Source organism: Rhinolophus sinicus, chromosome X, assembly GCF_036562045.2.
Source record: "Rhinolophus sinicus isolate RSC01 chromosome X, ASM3656204v1, whole genome shotgun sequence".
NCBI classification, from domain to species: Eukaryota; Metazoa; Chordata; class Mammalia; order Chiroptera; family Rhinolophidae; genus Rhinolophus; species Rhinolophus sinicus.
The window spans coordinates 97,379,899-97,406,269 of NC_133768.1; the positions used below are offsets into that span (position 1 = coordinate 97,379,899).

At 37.5% G+C, this 26,371-nt stretch overlaps 1 protein-coding gene across 1 annotated transcript; it reads right to left on the minus strand.

Moving 5' to 3' along the window:
• On the minus strand, window positions 1–26,075 carry CT55 (cancer/testis antigen 55). Its single transcript, XM_019719935.2, has 4 exons — window positions 25,898–26,075; window positions 11,681–11,816; window positions 777–889; window positions 1–292 (listed from the first exon to the last, which is right to left on the minus strand). Exons 1-4 carry the CDS (start codon window positions 26,072–26,074, stop codon window positions 101–103), a joined length of 618 nt encoding a protein of 205 aa, XP_019575494.2. The 5' UTR covers window position 26,075; the 3' UTR covers window positions 1–100.
• Window positions 26,076–26,371: the final 296 nt, after the last annotated feature.

Consider the following 26,371-nt stretch of genomic DNA (forward strand, 5'->3'; position numbering starts at 1 on the left):
TTACTAAACTATTTTTTTTTTTTTCAAAACACATTTAAACCAAGCCCTGTACTGCCAAGAGAAGAAAAGCTGCACAGGGAATAAAAATGTCATTTTCTTATTAACACTTTTTCACTAGAATCATAGAAATTGCTCTCCAAGTATAACAGGACTGAATGCTCTCCACTGCAACCACGTTAACGATGTCAGATAGTTGAGGTGTGTATCCATCAGGAAGTTTCAGAGAATCCAAGGTGAAAAAGATGCTATCATCTATCACCCCACTTCTTCCAGATAGGCTGGTAATGCAGGCCTGTAAACGTGAATAATGGAAATGTTTATGTAAAAGCATCAGACACTGTAACAGGGTCTGCGCAAGCTTCACCTACACCTTTGTGCAGAATAAATTTCCCACTCATTTTCAGTCTCTACTAGCCAAATCATACCCAACATTTAGTGTAACCTCTAGTCACACAACCCACTCCATTCATTCTTTCCCAGCAATTCCCTGAACACAATTTGTTTGCTGTTCTTGTTGCTCTCAGAACTTTTTAATACTTCCCAAAGAAACTACATGATTTAGATCTTAATTATATGTGTATTCTATATTATTCTCTAATTATTTCCTCTCAGAAGAAGCACAGCCTTTTCAATAAGATAATCAACTCCATTTTGGCAAAGAATGTATTTTCTTTTAGGTCTTTTAACACACCCAATAGAATCCTGAGAAGCAAACATTGTCACTACAGGAAGGAGAAGCAGAAACAAATAAGAAGAGCAACATGCAAACAAACTACCTCATGCACATGCTTGTGTCTCAGAGGCTTTACAGAGATGGCCTTTCTCTTCCGCGTGTCTGGCTGGATGGAAAACGCAACTTCTACTCGGTCACCCTGATATGGCTGAAAATCTAAAACAGCCATGGAGAGAAATGAAGTTGGAATTAGCTCTTATTTTTGGTAGTGTTAAATTTCACAAGTTACTTCAACATTGTAGTACCCTAAAATAGTTTCTATTACATTAAAGGTACATTTTAAACATTTTAAAACAGGTAACCTGTAAATTGTCCTGTCAGCAAGGAAGTTTACCATCCATTAGGCATTGATTCTCTCTACTGATTAACAAAGTTGGTTGGGCAAAAGTGTCAAGTGGGCATCCCAAGGCAATCTTTCTGAGAGCAGCACAGGATTTATTAAACCATTGGGCATTCACAACTCCTTCTGAAGAGGCAGGAAAATACACAAGTAAGAGCACAAGTACGAATCCGACTGGCTGGGTTCAAACCTTGATACTGCTGCTTACTCAATTTGCAACGTTGGTCAAGTTACTTAACCTCTCTGTACCTCGATTTCTTCATCTATAAAATGAGAAGCATAATAGTAGTACTTACCACACAGAGTTGAACGAACAATTAATGAACACATATAAAACTCACAGAACAGTGCCTGGTATACAACCAGCACCAAATAAATGTTGATTGCTATTAGTGGTAGAAGTAGCAAGAGAACACATTGCTACAGAGAGAAACAACTTTCTCACGTGTTTTGGACAAATGATGAATTCTATATATTTCACATTTTACAGTTATAAACAAATATTTACAGATTTTCACAATTAGTTAAAAGTGAGTCACACACAGGATACAAAGGTATCATGGAGGACTTGAGGCAAATGGAATTTTCAAATATTGATACTGGAAGTGAAAATTGGTACAACCACTTTAGAAAGTTGGCAATATCTACTAACTAAACATTTCTGTACCCTATGACCCAGAATTTCCTAGTTTCTTCATAGTCCTTTCCTTGTTCTTCCTTGATTAGAAGTTACAACTATATGGGAATGGAGAAAGTAAGCGTGCTGAAGAAAATGGAATACTCTAAATATCAAACTTTCTTTTACATAAACTTAAGAGTAACCACTCAAAATAAATCCAGAATTGAAATATATACAGAAATAAAAGAAGAAACAGAGGGAAACATCATAGAATACCACCACACAGAAATAATAGACAACAACAAAAAGGCAAAGAAACAATGGAGACACAGCCTTACCAGAAAACTAAAGATAGAATGACAGGAAATCCTCACATATCAATAATCACCATAAATGTAAATGGACTGAACTCACCAATAAAAAGGCACAGAGTAGCAGATTGGATCAAAAAACTAAACCCAACCATATGCTGTCTCCAAGAGACACATCTCAGCTACAAGGACAAGCATAGACTCAAAGTGAAAGGGTGGAAATTGACACTCCAAGCAAATGGTACCCAGAGAAAATCAGGTGTAGCCATAATGATATCAGATGAAACAGACTTCAAGGTGAAAAAGATAACAAGAGACAAAGATGGACATTTCATAATGGTGAAGGGACTGTACAACAAGAAGACATAACAGTCATCAATATTTATGCCCCCAATCAGGGAGCACCAAATACACCAAGCAACTACTAACAGAACTAAAGGGAGAAATTGACCAAAACACAATTATACTAGGGGACTTAAATACATCATTGACAGCTATGGATAGATCATCCAAACAGAAAATAAATAACGAAATAGTAGCCCTAAATGACACATTAGATGAAATGGACATAATTGACATTTATAGAGCACTTCATCCTAAAACATCAGACTATACATTCTTTTCTAGTGTACATGGAACATTCTCAAGGATAGACCATATATTGGGACATAAAATCAGTCTCAACAAATTTAAGAAGATTGAAATCATACCATGCATATTCTCTGATCACAAGGCTTTGAAATTGGATATCAACTGTAAAAAGAAAGCGAGGAAAAACACAAATACATGGAGATTAAACAACATACTTTTAAAGAAGGACTGGGTCAAAGAAGAAGTTAGAGGAGAGATCAAAAGATACATAGAAACAAATGACAATGAAAATACATCCTACCAAAATTTTTGGGATGCAGCAAAAGCAGTTTTAAGAGGTAAATTTATCTCATTACAGGCCTATCTCAAGAAACAAGAAAACTCCCAAATAAATAACCTCATGTTACACCTTAAAGAACTAGAAAAAGAAGAACAAGTAAAACCCAAGGTCAGCAGAAGAAAGGAAATAACAAAAATTAGAGCAGAACTAAATGAAATAGAGAACAAAAAGACAATAGAAAAAATTAATATGACAAAGAGCTGGTTCTTTGAAAAGATTAACAAAATTGACAAACCCTTGGCTAGACTTACTAAGATAAAAAGAGAGAAGACACTGATTAACAAAATCAGAAACGTAAAAGGGGAAGTTATCACGGACACCACAGAAATACAAAGGATCATCCAAGAATACTATGAAGGACTATATGCCACCAAATTGTTGACAAGTTCTTAGAAACATATAGCCTTCCAAGGCTGAACCATGAAGAACTGGAAAATCTAAACAGACCGATCACCAGTAACGAAATTGAATCAGTCATCCAAAACCTTCCCAAAAGCAAAAGTCCGGGACCAGATGGCTTCACTAGTGAATTCTACCAAACCTTCAAAGAGGAACTAATACCAATTCTGCACAATCTCTTCCAAAAAATTGAAGAAGAGATAGTACTCCCTAACTCATTTTATGAGGCCAACATTACCCTGATACCAAAACCTGGTAAGGACAGCACAAAAAAAGAAAACTACAGATCAATATCTCTAATGAATACCGATGCAAAAATCCTAAATGAAATTCTAGCAAATCGAATACAACAATGCATTAAAAAGATTATTCATCACGACCAAGTGGGGTTCATCCCCGGGGCACAAGGATGGTTCAACATACGCAAATCCATCAATGTGATACATCACATAAACAAAATAAAGGACAAAAATCATATGATTATATCAATTGATGCAGAAAAAGCATTTGACAAGATACAACATCCATTTATGATTAAAACACTTAATAAAATGGGTATAGAAGGAAAATACCTTAATATAATAAAGGCCATATATGACAAGCCCTCTGCTAATCTCATAATTAATGGAGAAAAACTGAAGCCCTTTGCTCTACGTTCAGGAACACGACAGGGATGTCCCCTATCACCTCTGCTTTTCAACATAGTGTTGGAAGTCCTTGCCAGAGCAATCAGGCAAGAGAAAGAAATAAAAGGCATCCAAATTGGGAATGAAGAAGTTAAATTATCACTCTTTGCAGATGACATGATGCTATATATAGAAAACCCTAAAGACTCCACCAAAAAGCTATTAGAAACAATCAACGAATACAGTAAAGTTGCGGCTACAAAATCAACGCACAAAAGTCCATTGCCTTCCTATATACTAACAATGAAATCTCAGAAAAAGAAATACAAAAAACAATTCCTTTTGCAATTGCAGCAAAAAGAATAAAATACCTAGGAATAAACTTAACCAAGGATGTGAAAGACCTATATGCTGAAAACTATAAGACATTTTTGAAAGAAATTGAAGAAGACACAAAGAAATGGAAAGACATTCCGTGCTCATGGATTGGAAGAATCAACATAGTTAAAATGGCCATATTACCCAAAGCAATATACAGATTCAATGCAATCCCCATCAAAATCCCAATGGCATATTTTAAAGAAATAGAACAAAAATCATCAGATTTGTTTGGAACCACAAAAGACCCCGAATAGCCAAAGCAATCTTAAGAAAAAGAACAATAATGGAGGTATCACACTTCCTGACTTTGGCTTGTACTACAGGGCTACAATAATCAAAACAGCATGGTATTGGCAGAAAAACAGACACATAGACCAATGGAATAGAATTGAGAACCCAGAAATAAAACCACATAAATATGGACAGATAATTTTTGACAAAGAAGCTAAAACATACAATGGAGCAAAGACAGCCTCTTCAATAAATGGTGCTGGGAGAATTGGATAGCCACGTGCAAAAGAATGAAACTGGACTGCTATTTGTCACCATGTACCAAAGTTAATTCAAAATGGATCAAAGACTTAAGCATAAGACCTGACACAATAAACTGCATAGAAGAAAACATAGGTACTAAACTTATGGACCTTGGGTTCAAAGAGCATTTTATGAACTTGACTCCAAAGGCAATGGAAGTAAAAGCTAAAATAAACGAATGGGACTATATGAAACTTAAAAGCTTCTGCACAGCAAAAGAAACCATTGACAAAATAAAGAGGCCACCAACTGAATGGGAGAAGATTTTTGCCAACAGTGCCTCCGATAAGGGGCTAGTATCCAGAATATACAAGGAACTAATGCAACTCAACAACATAAAAACAAACAACCCAATTGAAAAATGGGCAGAGGACTTGAAGAGACATTTCTCCAAAGAGGACATACAAATGGCAAATAGACATATGAAAATATGCTCAACATCACTAATCATCAGAGAAATGCAAATCAAAACCACAATGAGATATCACCTCACCCCAGTCAGAATGGCTATCATCAACAAGACAAATAGTAACAAATGTTGGAGAGGCTGTGGAGAAAAAGGAACCCTCATACACTGTTGGTGGGAATGCAGACTGGTGCAGCCGTTATGGAAGGCAGTGTGGAGGTTCCTCAAAAAATTACGAATAGAATTGCCATATGACCCAGCAATCCTCTCCTGGGTATCTACCCAAAAATCTGAAAACATTTAGAGATAAAGACACGTGTGCTCCAATGTTCATTGCAGCTTTGTTTACGGTGGCCAAGACATGGAAACAACCAAAATGTCCTTCGATAGATGAATGGATAAAGAAGTTGTGGTATATATACACAATGGAATACTATTCGCAGTAAGAAAAGATGATATAGGAACATTTGTGACAACATGGATGGATCTTGAGAGAGTAATGCTGAGCGAAACAAGTCAGACAGAAAAAGCAGAGAACCATGTGATTTCACTGATATGTGGTATATAAACCAAAAACAACAAAAGAACAAGACAAACAAATGAGAAACAGAAACTCATAGACACAGACAATAGTTTAGTGGTTGCCAGAGGGTAAGGGGGGCGGGGGTGGGGGTGGGAGATGAGGGTAAGGGGGATCGAATATATGGTGATGGAAGGAGAACTGACTCTGGGTGATGAACACACAATGGGATTTATAGATGATGTAATACAGAATTGTACACCTGAAATCTATGTAATTTTACTAACAATTGTCACCCCAATAAATTTAATAAAATAAAATTAAAAAAAAAAAAAAGAAGTTACAACTAAATTTTAGAATGACCCAAGACACGTACTGGACACCTCTCTCCCTTTCTCTCTCCTATACACGTTTCTTTTGTGTGGCTTTGTATAATATCTGTAGCCTGATAACTCCAATATGTCTAATATGTATATAACTGCAGCTCTAATCAACTTCAGATTCATATATCCAAGTACTTAGTCAAATTATTTTGTCTAATGCTGAGCTCTTGCTGTTCTTCTCATGTATTCAATATTGCATCTCAATCTTTCCACATTTCCAAAATGGAAACCCTACCCTTACCATTACTCAAACAAAACCTTAGAAGTTTCACTCTTCTTTTCTTCACACCAAATGTCCAATCCATTAGCCAATACTTTCATTTCTACCTTCAAAATATTTCTGGAATCAAATCAGTCCCTGCAGCCTCCACTAACTTTAGTCAAGTCTCCATCACCGTGCCCCAGGACTATTGCAACAGATTCTAACTTGTCTTCCCAATTCCATCCTTGTCCCATATAGTGTGTTCTGAACATGACAGCCAGAGTGAAAATCTTAAAACATAACTCACCTCATATCACATCACTGCTCACAACCCTCCAAAAGGCCAAATCCTTACAATTACCTCTAAATTCCTCTGTGGCTCATGTCTTCACTGACCCTTCAGGTCTTTACTGAAAATTTACTTTTTCAGTAAAACCTTCCCAGTACACTCTATATAAAATTTCAACCTATGGTTCCCTAGATTTATGTTTTTCCTTAAATTATGATTCAGCAGCTTCATTCCTAGTCCTGAGCATTTAGCCGTGACAAACATAATCACAGGCCCACAAAAGACTTGTTTTTTTTCAGCAATTTTACTCAGTATAGCCAAAAGCTGATAACAGCTAGCACGACCTTCAACAGGAAAATAGAGAGCATTTTCTCAATTTGTTGAAATTTTGCTTCCTGGCAATTGTCAGTTTGGCTCTAACAAACTCATAAATATTCTCTACAGGTTTGGACATTTCTTACGTCGACATAGTTAAGTATTTTAGGAGATGGCATTTGGAGTCAGAGATGTCTGGGACTGAACTCCAACTCTGCAATTTACAGTACAGACTCTCTTAACAGATCTCCAATGAACTGATTCACCAGCTTAACCAACGCATCCAACAGCCTGTCTCCACTGCATGCCCCGGGTGGCAGGTAAGTTATCTCTTGCACATCTGAGCACTTCAGCTTCAACAACTTTTGAATAATGGATCAAGTGGAAGGCATGCCCTCATATATTTAGTTAGTTATATAGTTATATGTAGTCACAGGTCTTAGGGGAGCTCCTCAAAGTCACAGCTGAAATTTTATATACTGTTTCTGATTAGTTGGGACCAATTTCAAAGTGAGTTAATCATATGTTTCAACTCTATTGTTTTAGGTAGTAGCTAAAACACAAAAATGAAAATGTTCACACTTGCCTGAGTTTCAGTGGGTACTGTGCTTAAACTATGCTTGTCATATAGTAAATGCTTGCTAAATGTCATTTCTTGTCTCTCTATCCTTGACTACACAACCTTCCTGGTCTACCACCAAAAAATAAACTAAAAAGCCATGTAAAGTAAAAACAAATGAACAAAGAAATAAACAACAACAAACAGGAAAATGGAGAAACTGATATATTCAATAAAATGGAATGAACTACACACATATGCAACAATATAGATGAATCTAAAAATATTCTTCTGAGTGAAAAATGTTTTACACAAAAGAGTATTCCATTACATAAAATTCTACACAGGAAAATTAAATCTATAGTGGAAAAAAAACCAGAATGTTGTTTTCCTGGGAAGTGGGGACAGCGATTGACTGGGGAAGGGCATGAGGGTAGTGTTTAGGTATATGCACTTGTCAAAACCCAGAGAAACTCAGAAAAATCCATAAACAATTATTGAACTTGAGTTGCTGATATACATTTTGAAGTATTCAGGAGAAACTATATAAATGTTTACAGTTTACTTTCAAAAACATAAGATACACTGATGGTTGGATGGAATGATGACTGAAAGGATACATATGTGGTAAAACAAGTATAATGAAAACATTAATGACAGATTCCAGGTGGTAGTTCCATGGTTATTCACTGTAAAATTCTTTCAAATTTTCTGTATTTTTAAAAACTTGGTTAATAAAAAGACAAAAACTTGAGCCAGTATGATCAACTTCCACTTCATAATTCCCACTGCAGTCAACAGAGTTCTCACTGTCATGGTAAAATCTGAACTACAGTCAGCAATAATCTACCTCTCTTTCCCAAACTCTTTCCAGGCACAAGATAACTAACTTTTCCCTTCCAAGGACCACATGGAGGGTGCTTTATGATAAAACAAAGTGTCCTTGGACATGAGTGACTAGGAACAGTTAACTCCAACCAGTCTCAGGGAGAAATAGGAGGTAAGAGATGCTGTTGGCCCCGCCAACCACTTGGTGGACCAGTAAGTCATGTCGTGGCCCGTGTCACGGGCCTAAAAATGGCAAGATTCTACCAGGCCATTAAGTTGGCAGGATCACTGGGAAATGTGAGATACTCTAGGTTGTTTACATGAAAATACTACTCCCTCTCACACACTCCTGTCACACATGCTCTGCATATTTTCACCTCTCACTCATTCCTCAACCTACTTACAATTTTTTTCATCTATACCATCCTATTAGAACTGACCACACCAAGGTTATCTCAGAAAGCTCCTGATAGGATTAAATCTGATGATGTAAATTCTGTACTTAACACAGTACCAGATTATACACCATTTGGATCCCACTGACATTTACAATCTTGTTTCACACTATTCCCTCATTCAAGTCATACCACATACACTCATCACACTCTAGCCACCCTGTCCTCCCTTTAGTTCCTAGGAAATGCCAAGATTTTTTTCCACCTCAGGACTTTTACAATGACTCTTCCCTGGTTGGAATATTTTCCCCAGCTGGCTCCTTCTTAGTCTTCCAGTCTCAGCTGAAGAGTCACCTCCTCAGAGAGGCTTTCCCTAATATGCTATCTACAGTAAACCGCAACCCACCCTACTCTCAGTTTTACTATCACAGTACCTTGTTCAAATCCTGGAGAGCAGAAAACAATCTATTTATTTTTTCTTTTTGCTTACTCGCTGATTGTCTGGGGTCTACCTCATTAGAATGCAAATAGTACCTGGAACAGAGTGAGGCACTCAAATATCTATTGAATGAACACAAATAATAAAATAAAATAAACTAACTCCCCATTATGTGAGACAAAAAAAATATTTTCCTTCTTTTAGAATCCTATTATGTTTTAAATTGTGTGGGGTTTTTTTGCCATTTTCATTGGGTTTCATAAGCAGATTAACACCTGCTATTTTGACAATTCTAAGAATGACTGATTAGCTGCTCAGGTTTTTTAAATCAACAATCAATCTCCCCCCCCCCCCCCAAAAAAAAAAGATGTTTTTACTCCAATTCACTATTTTGCAGCAGTAAATCCCTCTACCTATGCTTTCGGTCCCACCCTCTCTTTCCGCCCAGAAACCTTTTTCCAGCAGTCCTTCCTGATAGCTTCTTCACCTTCAATTAATCTCTTTGGCATTACAAACATATTCAAGTGCTTCTCATCTTGAGAACCTAGTGAGGGCTACCATTAGTGGTGACTTCCTGTTGATATGGTTATAAGGACCAAGAAATTGCCTTTGGAGTTCAGCAATTAGAGGCCTTTTCTTCTAGAATTGGGTAGTTTTAACTAAATGAATCTTAAAATCCTAGCTGCCACCAGACAGACAGTAACCTTTGGAGACTTCCAGAGTTAACAACTCAGGTCAAGTCCTGGCTTTTACTTCCAATAAAAGTAAAATAGAAAGCTGTCTGGTGTGGCTGAACTAACTTCCTCTTTTGTATCCAAACTTAATGGCAGCAAATTGGACTTAAACAGGTACAAAATTTTTACCTCTATTTATCTTTCAAAATCCAGCCTGTCAAATATATGGTGATGGAAGGAGAACTGACTCTGGGTGGTGAACACACAATGTGATATATAGATGATGTAATACAGAATTGTACACCTGAAATCTATGTAACTTTACTAACAATTGACACCCCAATAAATTTTAATTAAGAAAAAAGTTAAAAAAAAAAATCCAGCCTGTCAAGGGCTTGGCAGTGTCTGGAGTCCAGCTCGGAGAGCACCTTGCCCAGGCAGCCTTCTCCAGTTCTTCCCATAATGGTCAATCATTCTCTGTCCTCTGCTCAGTAATGTTTCCATCATGTTCTTTTTATGTATTCATACATCTGTCTCTCTCAATTAGAATATGAGCTCTTTGCAGGCAGGTTTTAATAAAGTCATATTTATCTTGGTCTTGCCAATATCTGGCACTCTATCTCGAGGTGAATTAAACTCAAATAGCATAAACAAATTAACAAATTATTGCTTTAGGCATAAAAAACCAAAATGTTATATCTGATAATTACAAATAGAATTCAACAATGAATACACACACACACACACGGAAAGTGTTGGAGGAAGTCATCGAGAGGACATGATCATTAGTCAAACCTTGAGCTGGACCCAAGCAATGGGAGGCTCTTCACCCCCTCCCCGTCCTTGGAATGAACATTCCACCCACTATTCCCATAGCAAGAGCCATTTCAAGGACGCAGCCTTGAGAGAGTAAGGTATTTTGAGACCATCTGAACAGAATAGAGACTGAACCCCATTAAGGCCTCTATATAAGCTCTTAAGATGCTGGCTGGCAGGTGCGGAGACCTACTTGTCTTGAGAAGCCCAAGACAAACCTGGGCTATAAATTCCCTTACTTATTAAACCTGCCGCCTACCAATCTGGAGTGGCCTGCCTCTTTCTTCCATCTCTCCTTGCCCTCTGTGTTCAGGGGCTAGTTTGCGAACCAACAGAAAGGTACAAAGCTATCTCCAAACCTTATTTTAAAGCATTTGAAGTATTTGAAAATATAGTATCCTTGTATACATGTAATATCATTCAGTTAAATAAGAAATTCAATGCTTATTTGAGTGGAAAAACTACACAAATACTAGTAACTACATCCAATAAATGAAAATGCAACAAATGAGGGGGCGGCCTATTGGCTCAGTTGGTTAGAGTGCGGTGCTCATAGCACTAACGTCGCTGGTTTGATTCCCACATGGGCCAGCGAGCTGCATCCTCCACAACTGGATTGAAAACAACGGCTTGACTTGGAGCTGATGGGTCCTGGAAAAACACAGTTCCCCGATAAAAATAAAAAAAGAAAAGAAAATGCAACAAACGATAAAATGAGTTTTAAAAACATTATATATCTGTCCCTTGCTGTACATTATTTTCAATTCCAAAGGTCCACCTCAAATATTCAAATGGAGTATTATTATGAATGGAGCCAAGGACACTGAAGTAGTTCTAGCACTAAAATCCTCTCACCAAATAAGCATGTCCCAGAGTTGACCCTGTAAATGATGCCTATAACGATCTCCAAATCCAGCCTATGAAATTAAAAAATAGGTAAAACCTAACTTTAAATTAAAAAAAACACACACAAATTGTACCTTTACAAACAACATCTAGAGAGAAGTAAGCTGTGTGGTCAGCACCATCCATTCGACAGGTAAGACAGCCAGACGAAACTCCAGTACAGGAGTCTGACAGTCCATTGTCATGGTAATTATCACAGAAAGGATCCACCTGTGAGGTAAAGAAACAATTACTCCAAATATAACAAAAGTTTAAAAAAAAATGCTTAAATCATTTTTTGAGAAATGGGTTAAACAACTATAATAAACAGAGCTGAACAGATTTCATCTGACAAACATATCATAGACATGAGATGATACCTGAGTCTCATGTCTTTTTTGCTTTACTTTTTAGAGCAGTTTAGGAAAATTGAGCAGAAAGTTCACATATACTCCTCTCTTCCACTGTTTCCCCTATTACGAGGAGCATCTTGCATTTGTCCAATTGGTACATGTGTTCAATTGATAAAGCAATATTGATAAAATATATTTAACTAAAGCCCATAGTTTAAACGAGGATTCACTCTTGGTGTTGTACTATCATGTATCTTTAACGTGTGTCTGAAAATATTATTTGTGCACCAACCAGTTTTAATGCATTGATAGTATTAGATTCAAAGATAAAAGATATACTATTTCTTTCATCCAGGAATTCTCCAGGAATTCTCAATCAAAGGGCAAGAAAAAACAGGATTTTCGACAAGATGGCAGAGTACATAAACGCTGTGCTTGCCTCTTCGTACTATCACATCAAAATTACAACTAAATTACAGAACAACCACCACTGAAAATCGCCTGAAGTCTAGCTGAACTGAAGCCCTACAAGTAAAGACACAGAAAAGAAGCTGCCTCAAGATTGGCAGGAGGAGCAGAGACGTAGAACAGGCTGGTCCCACACCTACGTGTAACCATTAAAAATCGGGAGGGGTATCTCGGCTACAGAGATTCCCCACGGAGGAGTGAGGAGGTCCCAGCTCCAGATTAAGCTCCCCAGGGCAGGGTTAGGGAAAGAAGTACTAGGGAAAGAAGTCCCCATAGCTTCTGGCTATGAAGACCAGGGGAGATTGTGGCTGAGCGAGGCAAGGGTAGCTGGAATCCCAAGCACTCCTATTAAAGAAACTGCACACAGACCTACTTGCTGGCAAACTCACTTGCGCTGAGCTCCAGTGCGGGAGCAGCAGTTCAAAAGGTGCCAGGGACATATGGGGAGGAGCTGTTATTGTCTGGATTCAGGGCAAGGACTAGAGGGGCATCTTTCTCCCAGACAGCAGTGCTGGCAGAATCCATTGTTTCTTTGTTGAGCCCTCCCCACTCCCAGAGTGCAGATGCAGGTAGCTGCCATAGCTGAGTCTCCGTCAACCTTGCTAACACCATTCCTCCACTCCACCCTTGTGTGTCTGAGACACCACCCACTTATGGGCACACCCAAGCCACTTCCAGTGGCTTTTCCATACAAATGGCCTGTCTTGCCTCACGCTGTGGACTTTCCTAAAATCTCCCAAAGGTTCACAAAACCCAAACAAGCAGCATCTGTCTTTGGCATGTCCCGTACCTCTTTGTTGAACAGCCCTAAGTTTGGCACTAGTGGTAGCTGGACTCGGTTTGCGGCTTGCCTTCTCCTGGGCCACTGTCAGCCCAGTATGGTTGGCAGCCATGTGCAGATTGCTCTGTGACACATACCAGGTGGCCCAGGACAGGGCACGAGTTGTGGCTCAACTTGGCCTGCAGCAGGGCTCCTTCCGGGAGACCCTGTGGTCAAAATGCCTGGTGGCCAGCTTTGGACTGAGGCAGAGCATCACCTGGCAACTTCTGAGGATGACACACCCAAAGCACAGACTGGGCAGGCACCAGAGACCTGCTAAAGCAAATCCTGCTCTGTAGCATCAGCCCCTGCACAACAACTCCTCCACTGTAGTCATGGCCAGTCTCCATAACCAATCAGCCTGAGGGTCAATCCCTACCATTGACATGCAAACAGCAACCAAGGCTCAACTACAAAAGGAGAGAACACACAACCCAACAAAGGACATGCCTGGAGCACCTAGCTCAGGTAACCAGGGAAGACTGAGTTACTGGGCCCCACAGAACACCTACAACAGAAGGCCATTCTACTAAGGCTGGGAGACATAACAGCATAGAAACATGCATAATACATAGAAACAAACATGTGGAGGCAAAATGGGGAGACAAATGTGTCTCAAATAAAAGAACAGAACAAAACTCCAGAAAAAGAATTAAAATGGAGACGAGCAATCTACCAGACCCAGAGTTCAAAACACTAGTTACAAGGACACTCAATGATGTCAGGGAGAACTTCAACAAAGAGATAAGAAACATAAAAATTGAGGTAGAAAACATAAAGAACAGTCAGAAATGAAGAATATAAACTGATAAAGGAGACTATACAACAAGAAGACATAACAGTCACCAATATTTATGTCCCCTATCAGGAAGCACTGAAATGTACCAAGCAACTACTAACAGAAATAAAGGGAGAAATTGACCAAAACACAATTGTACTAGGGGACTTAAATACATCATTGACAGCTATGGATAGATCATCCAAACAGAAAATAAATAACAAAATAACAGCCCTAAATGACACATTAGATGAAATGGACATAATTGACATTTATAGAGCACTTCATCCTAAAACATGAGACTATACATTCTTTTGTAGTGTACATGGTACATTCTCAAGGATAGACCATATATTGGGACATAAAATCAGCCTCAGCAAATTTAACAAGATTGACATCATACCAAGCATATTCTCTGATCACAAGACTTTGAAATTGGATATCAACTGCAAAAAGAAAGCAGGAAAAAACACAAATACATGGAGATCAAACAACATACTTTTAAAGAATGACTGGGTCAAAGAAGAAATTAGAGGAGAGATCAAAAGATACATAGAAACAAATGACAATGAAAATACATCCTGCTAAAATTTTTCGGATGCAGCGAGAGCACTTTTAAGAGGGAAATTTATATCATTACAGGCCTATCTCAAGAAACAAGAAAAATCCAAAATAAATAACCTCATGTTACACCTTAAAGAACTAGAAAAAGAACAAATGAAACCCAAGGTCAGCAGAAGAAAGGAAATAACAAAAATCAGAGCAGAACTAAATGAAATAGAGAACAAAAAGACAATAGTAAAAATTAATGTGACAAAGAGCTGTTTCTTTGAAAAGATTAACAAAATTGACAAACCCTTGGCTAGACTCACTAAGATAAAAAGAGAGAAGACACTAATTAACAAAATCAGAAATGATAAAGGGGAAGTTATCACGGACATCACAGAAACACAAAGGATCATCCAAGAATACTATGAAGGACTATATGCCACCAAATTCAATAACCTAGAAGAAATGGAAAAGTTCTTAGAAACATATAGCCTTCCAAGGCTGAACCATGAAGAACTGGAAAATCTAAACAGACAGATCACCAGTAACGAAATTGAATCAGTCATCCAAAACCTTCCTAAAAGCAAAAGTCCGGGACCAGATGGCTTCACTAGTGAATTCTACCAAACATTCAAAGAGGATCTAATACCAATCCTGCTCAAACTCTTCCAAAAAATGGAAGAGGCAGTATTCCCTAACTCATTTTATGAGGCCAACATTACCCTGATACCAAAACCTGGTAAGGACAACACAAAAAAAGAAAACTACAGACCAATATGTCTGATGAATACAGATGCAAAAATCCTAAACAAAATTCTAGCAAATCGAATGCAACCATGCATTAAAAAGATTATTCATCACGTCCAAGTGGGGTTCATCCCCGGGGCACAAGGATGGTTCAACATACGAAAAAATCCATCAATGTGATACATCACATAAACAAAATAAAGGACAAAAATCATATGATTATATCAACTGATGCAGAAAAAGCATTTGACAAGATACAACATCCATTTATGATTAAAACACTTAATAAAATGGGTATAGAAGGAAAATACCTTAACATAATAAAGGCCATATATGACAATCCCTCAGCTAATCTCATAATTAATGGTGAAAAACTGAAGCCCTTTGCTCTACGTTCAGGAACATGACAGGGCTGTCCCCTATCACCTCTGCTTTTCAACATAGTGTTGGAAGTCCTTGCCAGAGCAATCAGGCAAGAGAAAGAAATAAAAGGCATCCAAATTGGGAATGAAGAAGTTAAATTATCATTCTTTGCAGATGACATGATGCTATATATAGAAAACCCTAAAGACTCCACCAAAAAGCTATTAGAAACAATCAACGAATACAGTAAAGTTGCCGGCTACAAAAACAACGAACAAAAGTCCATTGCATTTCTATATACTAACAATGGAAATCTCAGAAAAAGAAATACAAACAACAATTTCTTTTGCAATTGCAGCAAAAAGAATAAAATACCTAGGAATAAACTTAACCAAGGACGTGAAAGACCTATATGCTGAAAACTATAAGACATTTTTGAAAGAAATTGAAGAAGACACAAAGAAATGGAAAGAGATTCCGTGTTCAGAGATTGGAAGAATCAACATAAGATAAAATGGCCATATTACCCAAAGCAATATACAAATATATGGTGATGGAAGGAGAACTGATTCTGGGTGGTGAACACACAATGGGATTTTTAGATGATGTAATACAGAATTGTACACCTGAAATCTATGTAACTTTACTAACAATTGTCACCCCAATAAATTAAAAAAAAAAAAAAAACAAACAAGGGGGACTATTTTGAGGGGGATTAATGGCAATGTGTCTTTACTGTAATAATTTTCTTTATTTAAACATTCACTGTAAATGTTAAATAACCATGGTGTACACCTGAAACTAATATAATATTGTATGTTAGCTATATTTTAATAGAAATCTTTTACAGAAGACCAGTAAAAGACAAAAATAACTAATTCAAAGCCAAGTTGTGACAAATGGTAAAAAAGGGGGGGGGCAAAAATTGGCTTCTGGGAATTTCTAGTAGGGAGAGAATTTCAGACTGAGAAAATATAGGACAATTTCTTGGAGAAAATGGGATTTGACTTAGGCTGTGAAAAGAGAAAGATTTTTACCTGGCAAATGGGGGTAGGGTTCAGTTCATTGGTAGGGAAACAGCAAGGGAGGAAAGAAGACACGTAAGTTAGAGGAACAAGAAAGAAAACCATAAGATTCTGTATCATTGTACCTAGGGATACAAAGCATGAGATAAAGTTGGCAAAATAACGGGAGTAGGGGTGGCACTAAAAAAGGCTAGTCAAATCAGGGCTTAATTTATCTATAATAAGGAGGCATTCAAAGCTTTTATTATTGAAAATATAATGGCCTTTATTTTATACTTTACTTTTCTAATTATACAAATATTACATGTTCATTATGCAAAAAATATAAAAGATTTAGAAAAGGAAAAAGCAATTACATGTAATCCATAAATCTACTACCTATCTAAAGATAAACACTGACCATGTTCTGGTACTTACCCTGCTCCATATGTTTTTACGATGCATAAATAGGTATGCACTATTTTAAGGGAAAATTTAATATTATTTTTATTATTAACATATCATCAAATAATCACAAATATGTCAACAGATTGCTGAAATGTTACTTTAAAGGATAATATGGAATCCCACTGAATGGACATGCCATAATTTAAAGATTAAATTCCACATAGTCGAACATTTGTCTTATATCCTAACCCATTGCCTACTTGCCTGTTTTATTTCTGGAGGATAAACTCCTAGGAGTGGAAATTTCTTGTTCAAAAGTTTCTAATGTAAACGTGATCCATGGATGTGTAAATTCATTTTCATGTTTATTTTTTGAATAAACTAGTTCATGGCCTATTCCCATTTTTCTATCCATGGCTTCCCAGCTGCCAGTGCCAATCTCTTGGTTATTTTCCTCTCATTCTCTTTCATTGAGGAATGAAGCACCAGACTCACAACTAACTCTTGACTACCACTTCTGCCAATATCCAAGTGGATGATCCATAAGGTCCCCATGCTCTCTGTTCCCTGACTCCACACTAACTCACTGCCATAGCTAGTAAATACGTCTTCCCACAATCTGAAACTATCTACACCTCAAAACTACAATATCATTGTTTTATTTTTCAATTACAAAAATATTTTATTTCCATTAATGCAAAATCAGTAAACAGATATTTCTGAGAAAATAAAGGCTACAGAAAATAAAAGCTCCTTTATCAACCTTCTGGCATCTGTCCTGGCTTTCTCTGCCTTCCCTTCTATAACAAGAGGGACGCCCAAGTCCTTAACCAAGGCCGACCCCTTCACTGTGCACATGGTACCATTCCCTCTTGCCTCCATGTAGACTTTGCTCCACCAGTTATTGCTTGTCTTCTTACATTAACAATTTTCTCTTTCTCTTTCTACAAATATACTCTAGACTCTCCTGTCTTAAAAAAAAGATAAATAAACCTCCCTTGATTTTATTTCCCACTCAGTGTCATTTCTTTTCTCTTCCTCCTAGCAGAAAATATTGAAAGAATGTCTATACTCACTTTCTCATCTCTTATTCCTTCCTCATTCCCCTCTGATCAGTCTTTTATCCCCAACATTCCTCTGAAACTGCTCTTAAGATCACCAGCAACCGCCGGTTGCCAAATCCAATGGTCATTCTCAATCTCTTAGCATTGGATCCAGTTGATCACTCCCTACTTCTGGAAATACTTTGCCTGGCTTCTGTGCAGCCACCCTCTCAGCTGAAACAACTGCATCACAGCCTCCTTTGTTAGGTCCTTCTCCTATTTCTTGTCCCTGAAACTGAGTACACTAAGTTACAGACATGGATGTCCCACAGGTGTCTCAAGCTTAGCACGTACAAAATTTAACATGTCCTAAACTTCCCACAAAATATTGCACTCCTCCCATCTTCTCCATCTCAGAAAATAGCAATTGAGCTAACGTGCTCTTACCACAAAACCCCTGGCATAACTCTTACTCCCTCACTTTCTCTCATATACCCATCCAATCCATCAGCAAGTCACATCAATACCTTAAAAATATGCCCGTGGTCCGACCATTTCTCACCACCTCTATTCTTACCACTCTAGTCCACGCGACTAGCATTTTACATCCAAAATATTGCAAAAGCATTCGATGTCACCCGTTTCCTTCTTCACTCACTACCATCCATTATCCACACAACAGCCAATGTTTATTTTTAATGATGCATGACATCTGTCTTTTCTCTGTTTAAAATATTTTCATAGATTTCTGCTTCACTTGAAGTAAATCCTAAACTGCTTATCCCAATCTACAAGGCCATACACGATCTCTTCCTCGGTGCTGTCTACTACTCTCACTCCCCCTCACCATGCTCCAGCATCTTGGACCATCTTTCTGTCTCTCAAACACACATCACCTTTTAGACTGCCTAAAATCTAAATTGAATTTTTAAAAAATCACGTCATTAGTGACCAGAAGCCCTGACTTCAGACACTCAGACACCAGAGAATAAACCATCCATGTGGACCAAGAAGCAGCAGATGGAGGGCTCTTCTGGGTAGGAAGCTGCAGTGGGGTAAAAATAGGAAAAGCCTGGAGTTCAGCTCACATTCCTTGATAAGTGATTTCCACATATATGAGCAAGGGTAGTTTTGGGTACATGGTGGGTAGGTGGATGAGGAAGTCAGATTTAAGTGGGATGACACATGACAGGAAGAGAAGGTAATAGAGATAGACAATTCTCTCAAGTTGCCTTTCCTGCAAAGGTAAGAGGAGAAGTTAAAAGAAGAAGTGATCTTGAGGGCCAGGACTTGTATTTTGTGAGCAAGATTCGAGCATGTTTAAATGCTGATGGATACTGGCCCTTAAAAGGATGACCTAAAAAGAAAGGAAGAAAAAAGATACTCAATAGTGTGAGAAAGGGTTCAGTTAAAACAAACCACAAAAAAAGACTAGCTTTGTAAGAAAATGAAGTTACCCAACCCTATCCCCCATGAAGTGCTAGTCTTAAGGTGGCTTGATAGATCACTTCTTTATAATCTTCATGGAATATATAATTCTGATGTTAAATTGTGCAGAAATATAAAGAATAAAGGAAAGCTCCTGATTCTTTTTATAAATACTATGTAACATGACTCCAAAAACTAATAACAATAACAATAACATAAAAGACACAGCTATAGATCAATTCCCTTTATGGAAATACAAACATCTAAATGAAAAGACAGCAAGCAAATCCAGCAGGACATTACAAGAATTATAAAAAATCAAATGAGGATCCTTTACATAAAGTAAGAATGGCTCAGTATTAGGAAAATGATTCATATTTTCTTCACATCAGTAGCTCAAAGGAAAGTAAAACTAGATGAAGATCTTGAGAGTGCTGAAAAATATTTAGAAAATTCATCATCCCTGATTTTCAAAGAAATCTAGAAATGTAATAGAGAACACTTCTTTAACATAACTAAGATGTTTCAAAGCATCTGTTAGTATCATGCATTCCAATAACGTGAAAACCAGATAAGAGTTATAACCAGTCTTTCTCGTATTTCAAGATGCCCATTTCCCCCCCATTTTAACATTTCTGAAAGGACAGCCATAACCTATGTATACTCTAAATTTCCATTTTCAAATTATTGGTGTGTCTTAAAACTGACAGGAGTGTTAAAAATTGATGACATTCTATTCAAAGGGCCAATCTGTGTTGAATAGACATAAATACTATATTTCCTAGATGTTAAGATTCCCTTTTAAGATCCTGAAATCATAAAAAAAAAAAAAAAAAGATCCTGAAATCATACTATTTCTTATTATACATGTCAAAAAATTAACTATCTTTGTTGATTTTGAACTTACAATGGTAACCTACAAAAGAATTAAAAAGAATGTGGCACATATGTGTGTTTGTATAAATTAATACAATACTGATAAAAGGGAAGAGAAATGGATAATGCAATTTAACCGAACATCTTTTATGATACAAAGTCAATAAATGTTGGCTAATATTGTAATAGAATAAAATGCTGTCTTTCTGACTCATGTTGCTTGAGCCTGCCCAGTTCCCATATGTCATTTAGCAACTCCTGCTTAGTCCTGCACATAGACATACCAATCATGAAAGGAATCTAACCTGCAGCCTAAGAATTACTGAAACAACCTCCCGGCTCGAAACTACCTCCCCAAGGAGATTGTTTATCAAAGATTTATAGGAACCTCATGACTGGGAACACCAGCGTTTGTTGACCAAAAGCAAAGAAGTTTCACCATCCGCCTCAGACCCTTGCTAGCGTCCAGATGTCTGCAGTTATCAATCACCTCCTGACCTCAAACCCCTCCCATTTCCCCCTTCCCCTGACATAAAAGAAGCCTCAATTCTGTATTTTCTCAAGGTGATTCTTTAGGATGCTAGTCTGCCATATTCTTGGCTTGCTGACTTTCTGAATAAAATCACTTTCCTTGCCCCAACTCTTTGTCACTTGACTTACTGGCTGTTGTTTGAGCTTTCATACAATTACAACATTGCTAAGTCAAGAAATGGTATAAGAATATTATGCATGTTATCCAGGCGCCCACAAGAAGAGGGCTGTTATTTCTAAAAGTAAAAACTACAAAAAGCACCATATCTCAGGAATAAAATTTGCCCAGGAGGGCACGAAGGACAATTTTTACTTTTCATTTTATATCCCTCTAGAGTTTGATTTATTTATGTATGATTTTATGTGTATATAAAACTTTTCAAATTTAGAGAAAGTTTATATGAAGCATTCAGTTGATAGTGCTACCTAAATAATAGTAATAATAATAACAAAGTGCATCTCAATCATTTGAGAAAGGGACAAAGAGTTCAATAAGTTTGCCATCTACCAAATTACATAACAAAAATCAATACTTTACTATATAGGAGACAAAATTAGTTTGAACAAATAATATATAAATATATTAATAATAATTTAAATTATCCTGATATTAAGTTTATTTTTAATAAATAATTTAATAAATAATTTTAAATAAATAGTTTAAATAAAAATGTATATTGACAATGGAACAAAAATATTAAAAATCTGAGAAATGAAATTAGCAGGAAATATACAGAACCTATTGGAAAAGAAGTATAAAATCATTCATTCAGAAGCATAAAAGGGGAGGGACATGCCTTGTGGAGAAAAAGGCAATTACCATTATGTCAGTTCTCCCTATAATAGGTCAGTCATAAACTCATTCATCCCCATTTCAAAATCCCAACAGGTATTGTGGTTGTTGTGGCTGAAGAGTGGGGGAACTACACACATTACTTTTAAACTGATGCAGAAAAACCAACACACAAGAATGATCAGGAAAATTTCAAAAACGTAAACAAATTTTTGACAGGGAAACCAGGCTCCCAAACATTTTAAAGTGTTATAATGCTTCAGTATTTCAAACCACTTGATTATACCTCCAGGGCAAGATAACACAATCAAATGAACACAGTAGGATGTCCTCAGTTTCAAATGTCTATAGGAATGTAGAGCATGAAAGAAGGGGAACTTCAACTCAGTAGGGGAAAGTGGATTGACAAAAGAAAAATTCTGAGATGTTCTAAATTAAATTACAGCAGCCATACTGAGAGAAAAAGACAGGGATAGTTAAGTAGTTAATAGCCCTGGGCCAACTAACAAAAGACTGCTCACATTCCTGAATGTCTGTTGAAGCCTCAACCAACCTCCAGGCATCTATTAGCAGACCACTAGATGTCTCTGTATCCTGCATATGCAAGAATTTTCAGGACTGCTGCCCGTAACCAATCAAAAGTAGTAGGTTGTGCACCTATTCTAGAACGGTCCCGCCTCACCTTTTTCCACCCCTCTAATCTGTAGCCAATGTAAATTCTTTCAAAACAATTTACATCTTTCTTTCCCAAAACATAATGTATAAAAAAATCTGTCAACTCCAGGACAGCGGATATGTTGTCTTTTCCACTTGGCCTTGTTGGTGGTGGTTTAGACTGCAAGCCCCAGGACCTAGTCCTTTTCTGGTGAGCATTTGGCTCAATAAAACCTTTCTTTCAGAAACTTTTGGCTGTGAAATATTTTTAACAGGATTATTCCATTAAAGGTATGGGGATAAGAGGGTAGTCAATAACAAAACAAGACCTGGATCCTTCTCTTAATTGTTATACCCAAATCAACTCCAGGCACTCTATTTAGATGTAAATAAACAACTTTCAGAAGAAAATCTAAGTGAGTATTTGTGTAAATTATGAAATGGAGTAAACCTTTATAAGGATTTTTATTGAACCGAAAAGCCACGGGGACAAGATGGACACATTTGAAGTATGTAAAAATTAAACTCCACAAAGTTGAAAGACAGTCTTGCAGGAAATATTTGCAAAACGTTCATATGATAAATTTCCTAACAAAGCTCTAATTTCCATAACATACAAATAGCTCTAATGCTCCTAACATAAAAACAGCTCTAAGAAGTTGCTCTACTCTCATCAACATTTAAAGAAATGCAAAATAAAACTGAAACAGGCTTTCATTTTTCAGATTGGCAAAGATTTCAAAGCTTGACAGTATTTCCATCCTTGTCAATATTGACAAATAGGCAGTTTCACAGCTTGTGTCAATTAGTACAATAAAGCTGAAGCATAATTTGATTATACAGTAGTTCCCCCACTTATCTGCGGAATACATACATTCCAAGACCCCCCAGTGGATGCCTGAAACTGCGGATAGTACTGAACCCTAATCAACTTCTTCAACTTTGTTGGAAATGTTGCAGCACACTCTTTGTCGGCAGACACAGCCTCTCCAGTAATTTTTTATATTTCTCCCTCCAAACCTATTTCTGAATCTGTGCAACCATCCCTTACTTGTGTGGCAGAGCCTCTTGTAATTTTAATGCCCCTAGTATTGTGGCAGCTAGAATTAACTAATTTAATTCTCAATTAGATCTTTGTTCACATGTTAACCGCTCTTCTTGCTCAACTCCTTTTGTTCTCACAGTACAATTTTGTGTTGCTGATGTGCTGTTTGTTTGTCAAGCAGGAGGAGATACTTCAGGGTCTCCAGAATTTGAGTCTATTATGCAGGAGGGAATTCTCCAAGGTAGCTGCGACCAGCTGCTGGAGCCCAGGAGTCTGATGTGAAAAAGTGTTACCTATGACTAAAGAAACAGACTTCTCTCTCAGTTCCCTGGAACTCCCCTTCCCCTCCCCCCTTTTAAACCCTGTTCCCAGCTTCTCTGGAGGAGCCACTGGAACCTTCTCTTTCACGGTGTTGGTTCCTTTGTGCACAGGCTTAATAAACCTTTGCCTCTTGCTTGAACTTTCTTGTGGTGATGTCTCTTGATTTCCATCTGGGAGATTGCAAGAACCCAGGGTGTAAGGGTGAAATTCAGTAAATCAATAACATAATTAGACTTAGCTAGTTTGCAGTTTTACTCACCTCATAGCTCACTATCTAGCCACTTGTAGTTAGACTTAACTAGTTTACACTTAGATCCATCCTGATATTCAGCTGTTTTCTCTTTGTTTCTCCTCTCACTGACTGACTTAAGAATTCTGTTTTGTTCCCTTTCCTAAATCTACACATACCTCATTAATCTATTTAATCAGAAGAATCCTAACCTGGAAAGAGCAACTTAATCCTCAGGCACCTGGACAGCAGAATCCATTTTGCAACTCTCTTGCAGTTTTTACTGGTGACACATAAAGCCCCAGGCCACGGTGGTCCAGAGATAACATTATCTTAAAACAGACCAGACCCCAGGGAGTGATATCAGCCCTCGGACCTGCCTGACCAACTCCCCCTTTTCTTTGTTCTTCTTGTGTACTTATAAAACCTTCTGACTGGTCTAGGAATGGGGAGGTGGCCTTTGGACTAGAGCCTGCCATCCTCCCAGCATGTCGGCATTCTTAACAAACCTACTTTTCTTTTCACCAACCTTGTCTCTCGATTTTTAACTTTTTCAAGTGGCAGGCAGCTGGACCTTAGCACAGTATCAAGGGCACCTGTAACACTTGCAGTAAATGGCTTGGTGTCACTTGTTTCAGGGGATCCCTTGCTGAAGTCTTCATATAGGCTCAATACTTTCTGGAGCAACATGTTGCCATCAGTCAAAACACATTTTCTGTTCACATCTTCCACCCACAAATTTAATGCCTTTTCCATCGAAACTAAACACTTATCACACACTGTGGCCATAACTTCTGCAGTTTGAGGTGGGACGGCAAAACTAGTATGAATTTCTTTTTCCTTCTTCACAGTTTCAAAGATATAAGATTCATTCTTACTAATAGATCTTAGCAACCTCAGCATACTATTTTTTTTCTTCCCTTATAAAGGGTGAGAATTTTCACCTTTATAAAGTGCTTCCTTTATGGCTTCTCTTTGGCATATTCAAATTGCCAGCATCACTACTCTTGTGCTTTGGGGCCACTATTAATAAAATAAGGGTTACTTTAACACAAGCACTGTGATACTATGACCGTCAATCCGATAACTGAGAAGACTACCACCGTGTTTCCCCGAAAATAAGACCTAGCCGGACAATCAGCTCTAATGCGTCTTTTGAAGAAAAAATTAATGTAAGACCTGGTCTTATTTTCGGGGAAACACGGTAAGTGACTAATGGGCGGGGAGCACCTACAGCTTGGGGACACTGGACAAAGGGATGAGTCACATTCCAGGACTGACAGCAGGACAGTGTGAGATTTCATTACATTATTCAGAATGGTGAGCAATTGAAAAGTTATGAATTGTTTATTTCTGGAATTTTCCACTTAATATTTTCAGACCACAATTCACCACACATAATTGAAACTGTGGATAAACTGTGAATTAAAATGGTAAATATCTGTACTGAGGTAACAGTTGCATGACTGTAAATTTACTAAAAATATAATTGAACTATGTACCCTTAAAACCAAAGCATCTTATGGTATGTAAATTGTATCTCAATAAAGCTGTGTTGAAAAAGTGATTAAAATGCATATCTGTTCACCTACTAATTACATTTCAACAAATACAAAAATTGTTTACTTGGTTGAAGAAAGGAAGTGTTCAGGATAGTATAGACTCTAATAATTATCACCGTTAACCTTATTTTTAAATGCCAAAGAATAGATATACAATTTATACTTTCATAAACAGAAACCACTAAGACAAGAACAAATGCCCCACTCAATCTAGTGAATTGGACTTCAAATTCCACCTACATTCATTATACGTGGTCACCTGAGGGACGCTGAATTAATAGAAGCAAGATTGAAAGCCCCCCAGGAATAAAGACAGTCCCCAAACTCATAATAATCTTACTTTGATTGCTTTCAATTCCTGAGATATTTTATCTTCTTCCACAATTGCAGTAACTCTTTGTCCAACTTTCAGAAGCACACCGCCAGTCACAACATCACCACTGAAGTAGATCAACTCATTAATGAAGCCATAATCATTACAGAACTTGGTCACGACTCCCTGCACAGTTTTTAACATGGTGTCACCTAAGAGATGGATAAACAAAAGGTTTCATTAATTAATCTCAAAAGCAAACACCCACTATAAATAAGTCCTACCATAGGAAGATATAGTAGATGATAATCTAAATCTAGAAATAAATTGGGCAAGATTTGAGATACAGTTGACAATGACAGTAGGGCACAGTGGTTAAGTGTGCAGGATTCAGGAGGCAGAATGCTTAGGTTGAAATGTTGGTTCCACCATTTCTCTGTATAGCACAGTGACTCCATGGCCAAGACGGTGGAACTCTGAGGTGAAGAGCACTTGGTCTGG

Excerpts from the sequence above, each read along its gene's own strand:
- CT55 (XM_019719935.2), bottom strand. The coding sequence starts at position 26,074 with ATGTTAAAAACTGTGCAGGGAGTCGTGACCAAGTTCTGTAATGATTAT. Across the intron at positions 11,817-25,897 it reads AGGAATTGAAAGCAATCAAA|GTGGATCCTTTCTGTGATAA; the intron begins GTAAGATTATTA and ends TTTACCTCACAG. Across the intron at positions 293-776 it reads GACACAAGCATGTGCATGAG|GCCTGCATTACCAGCCTATC; the intron begins GTAGTTTGTTTG and ends TCACGTTTACAG.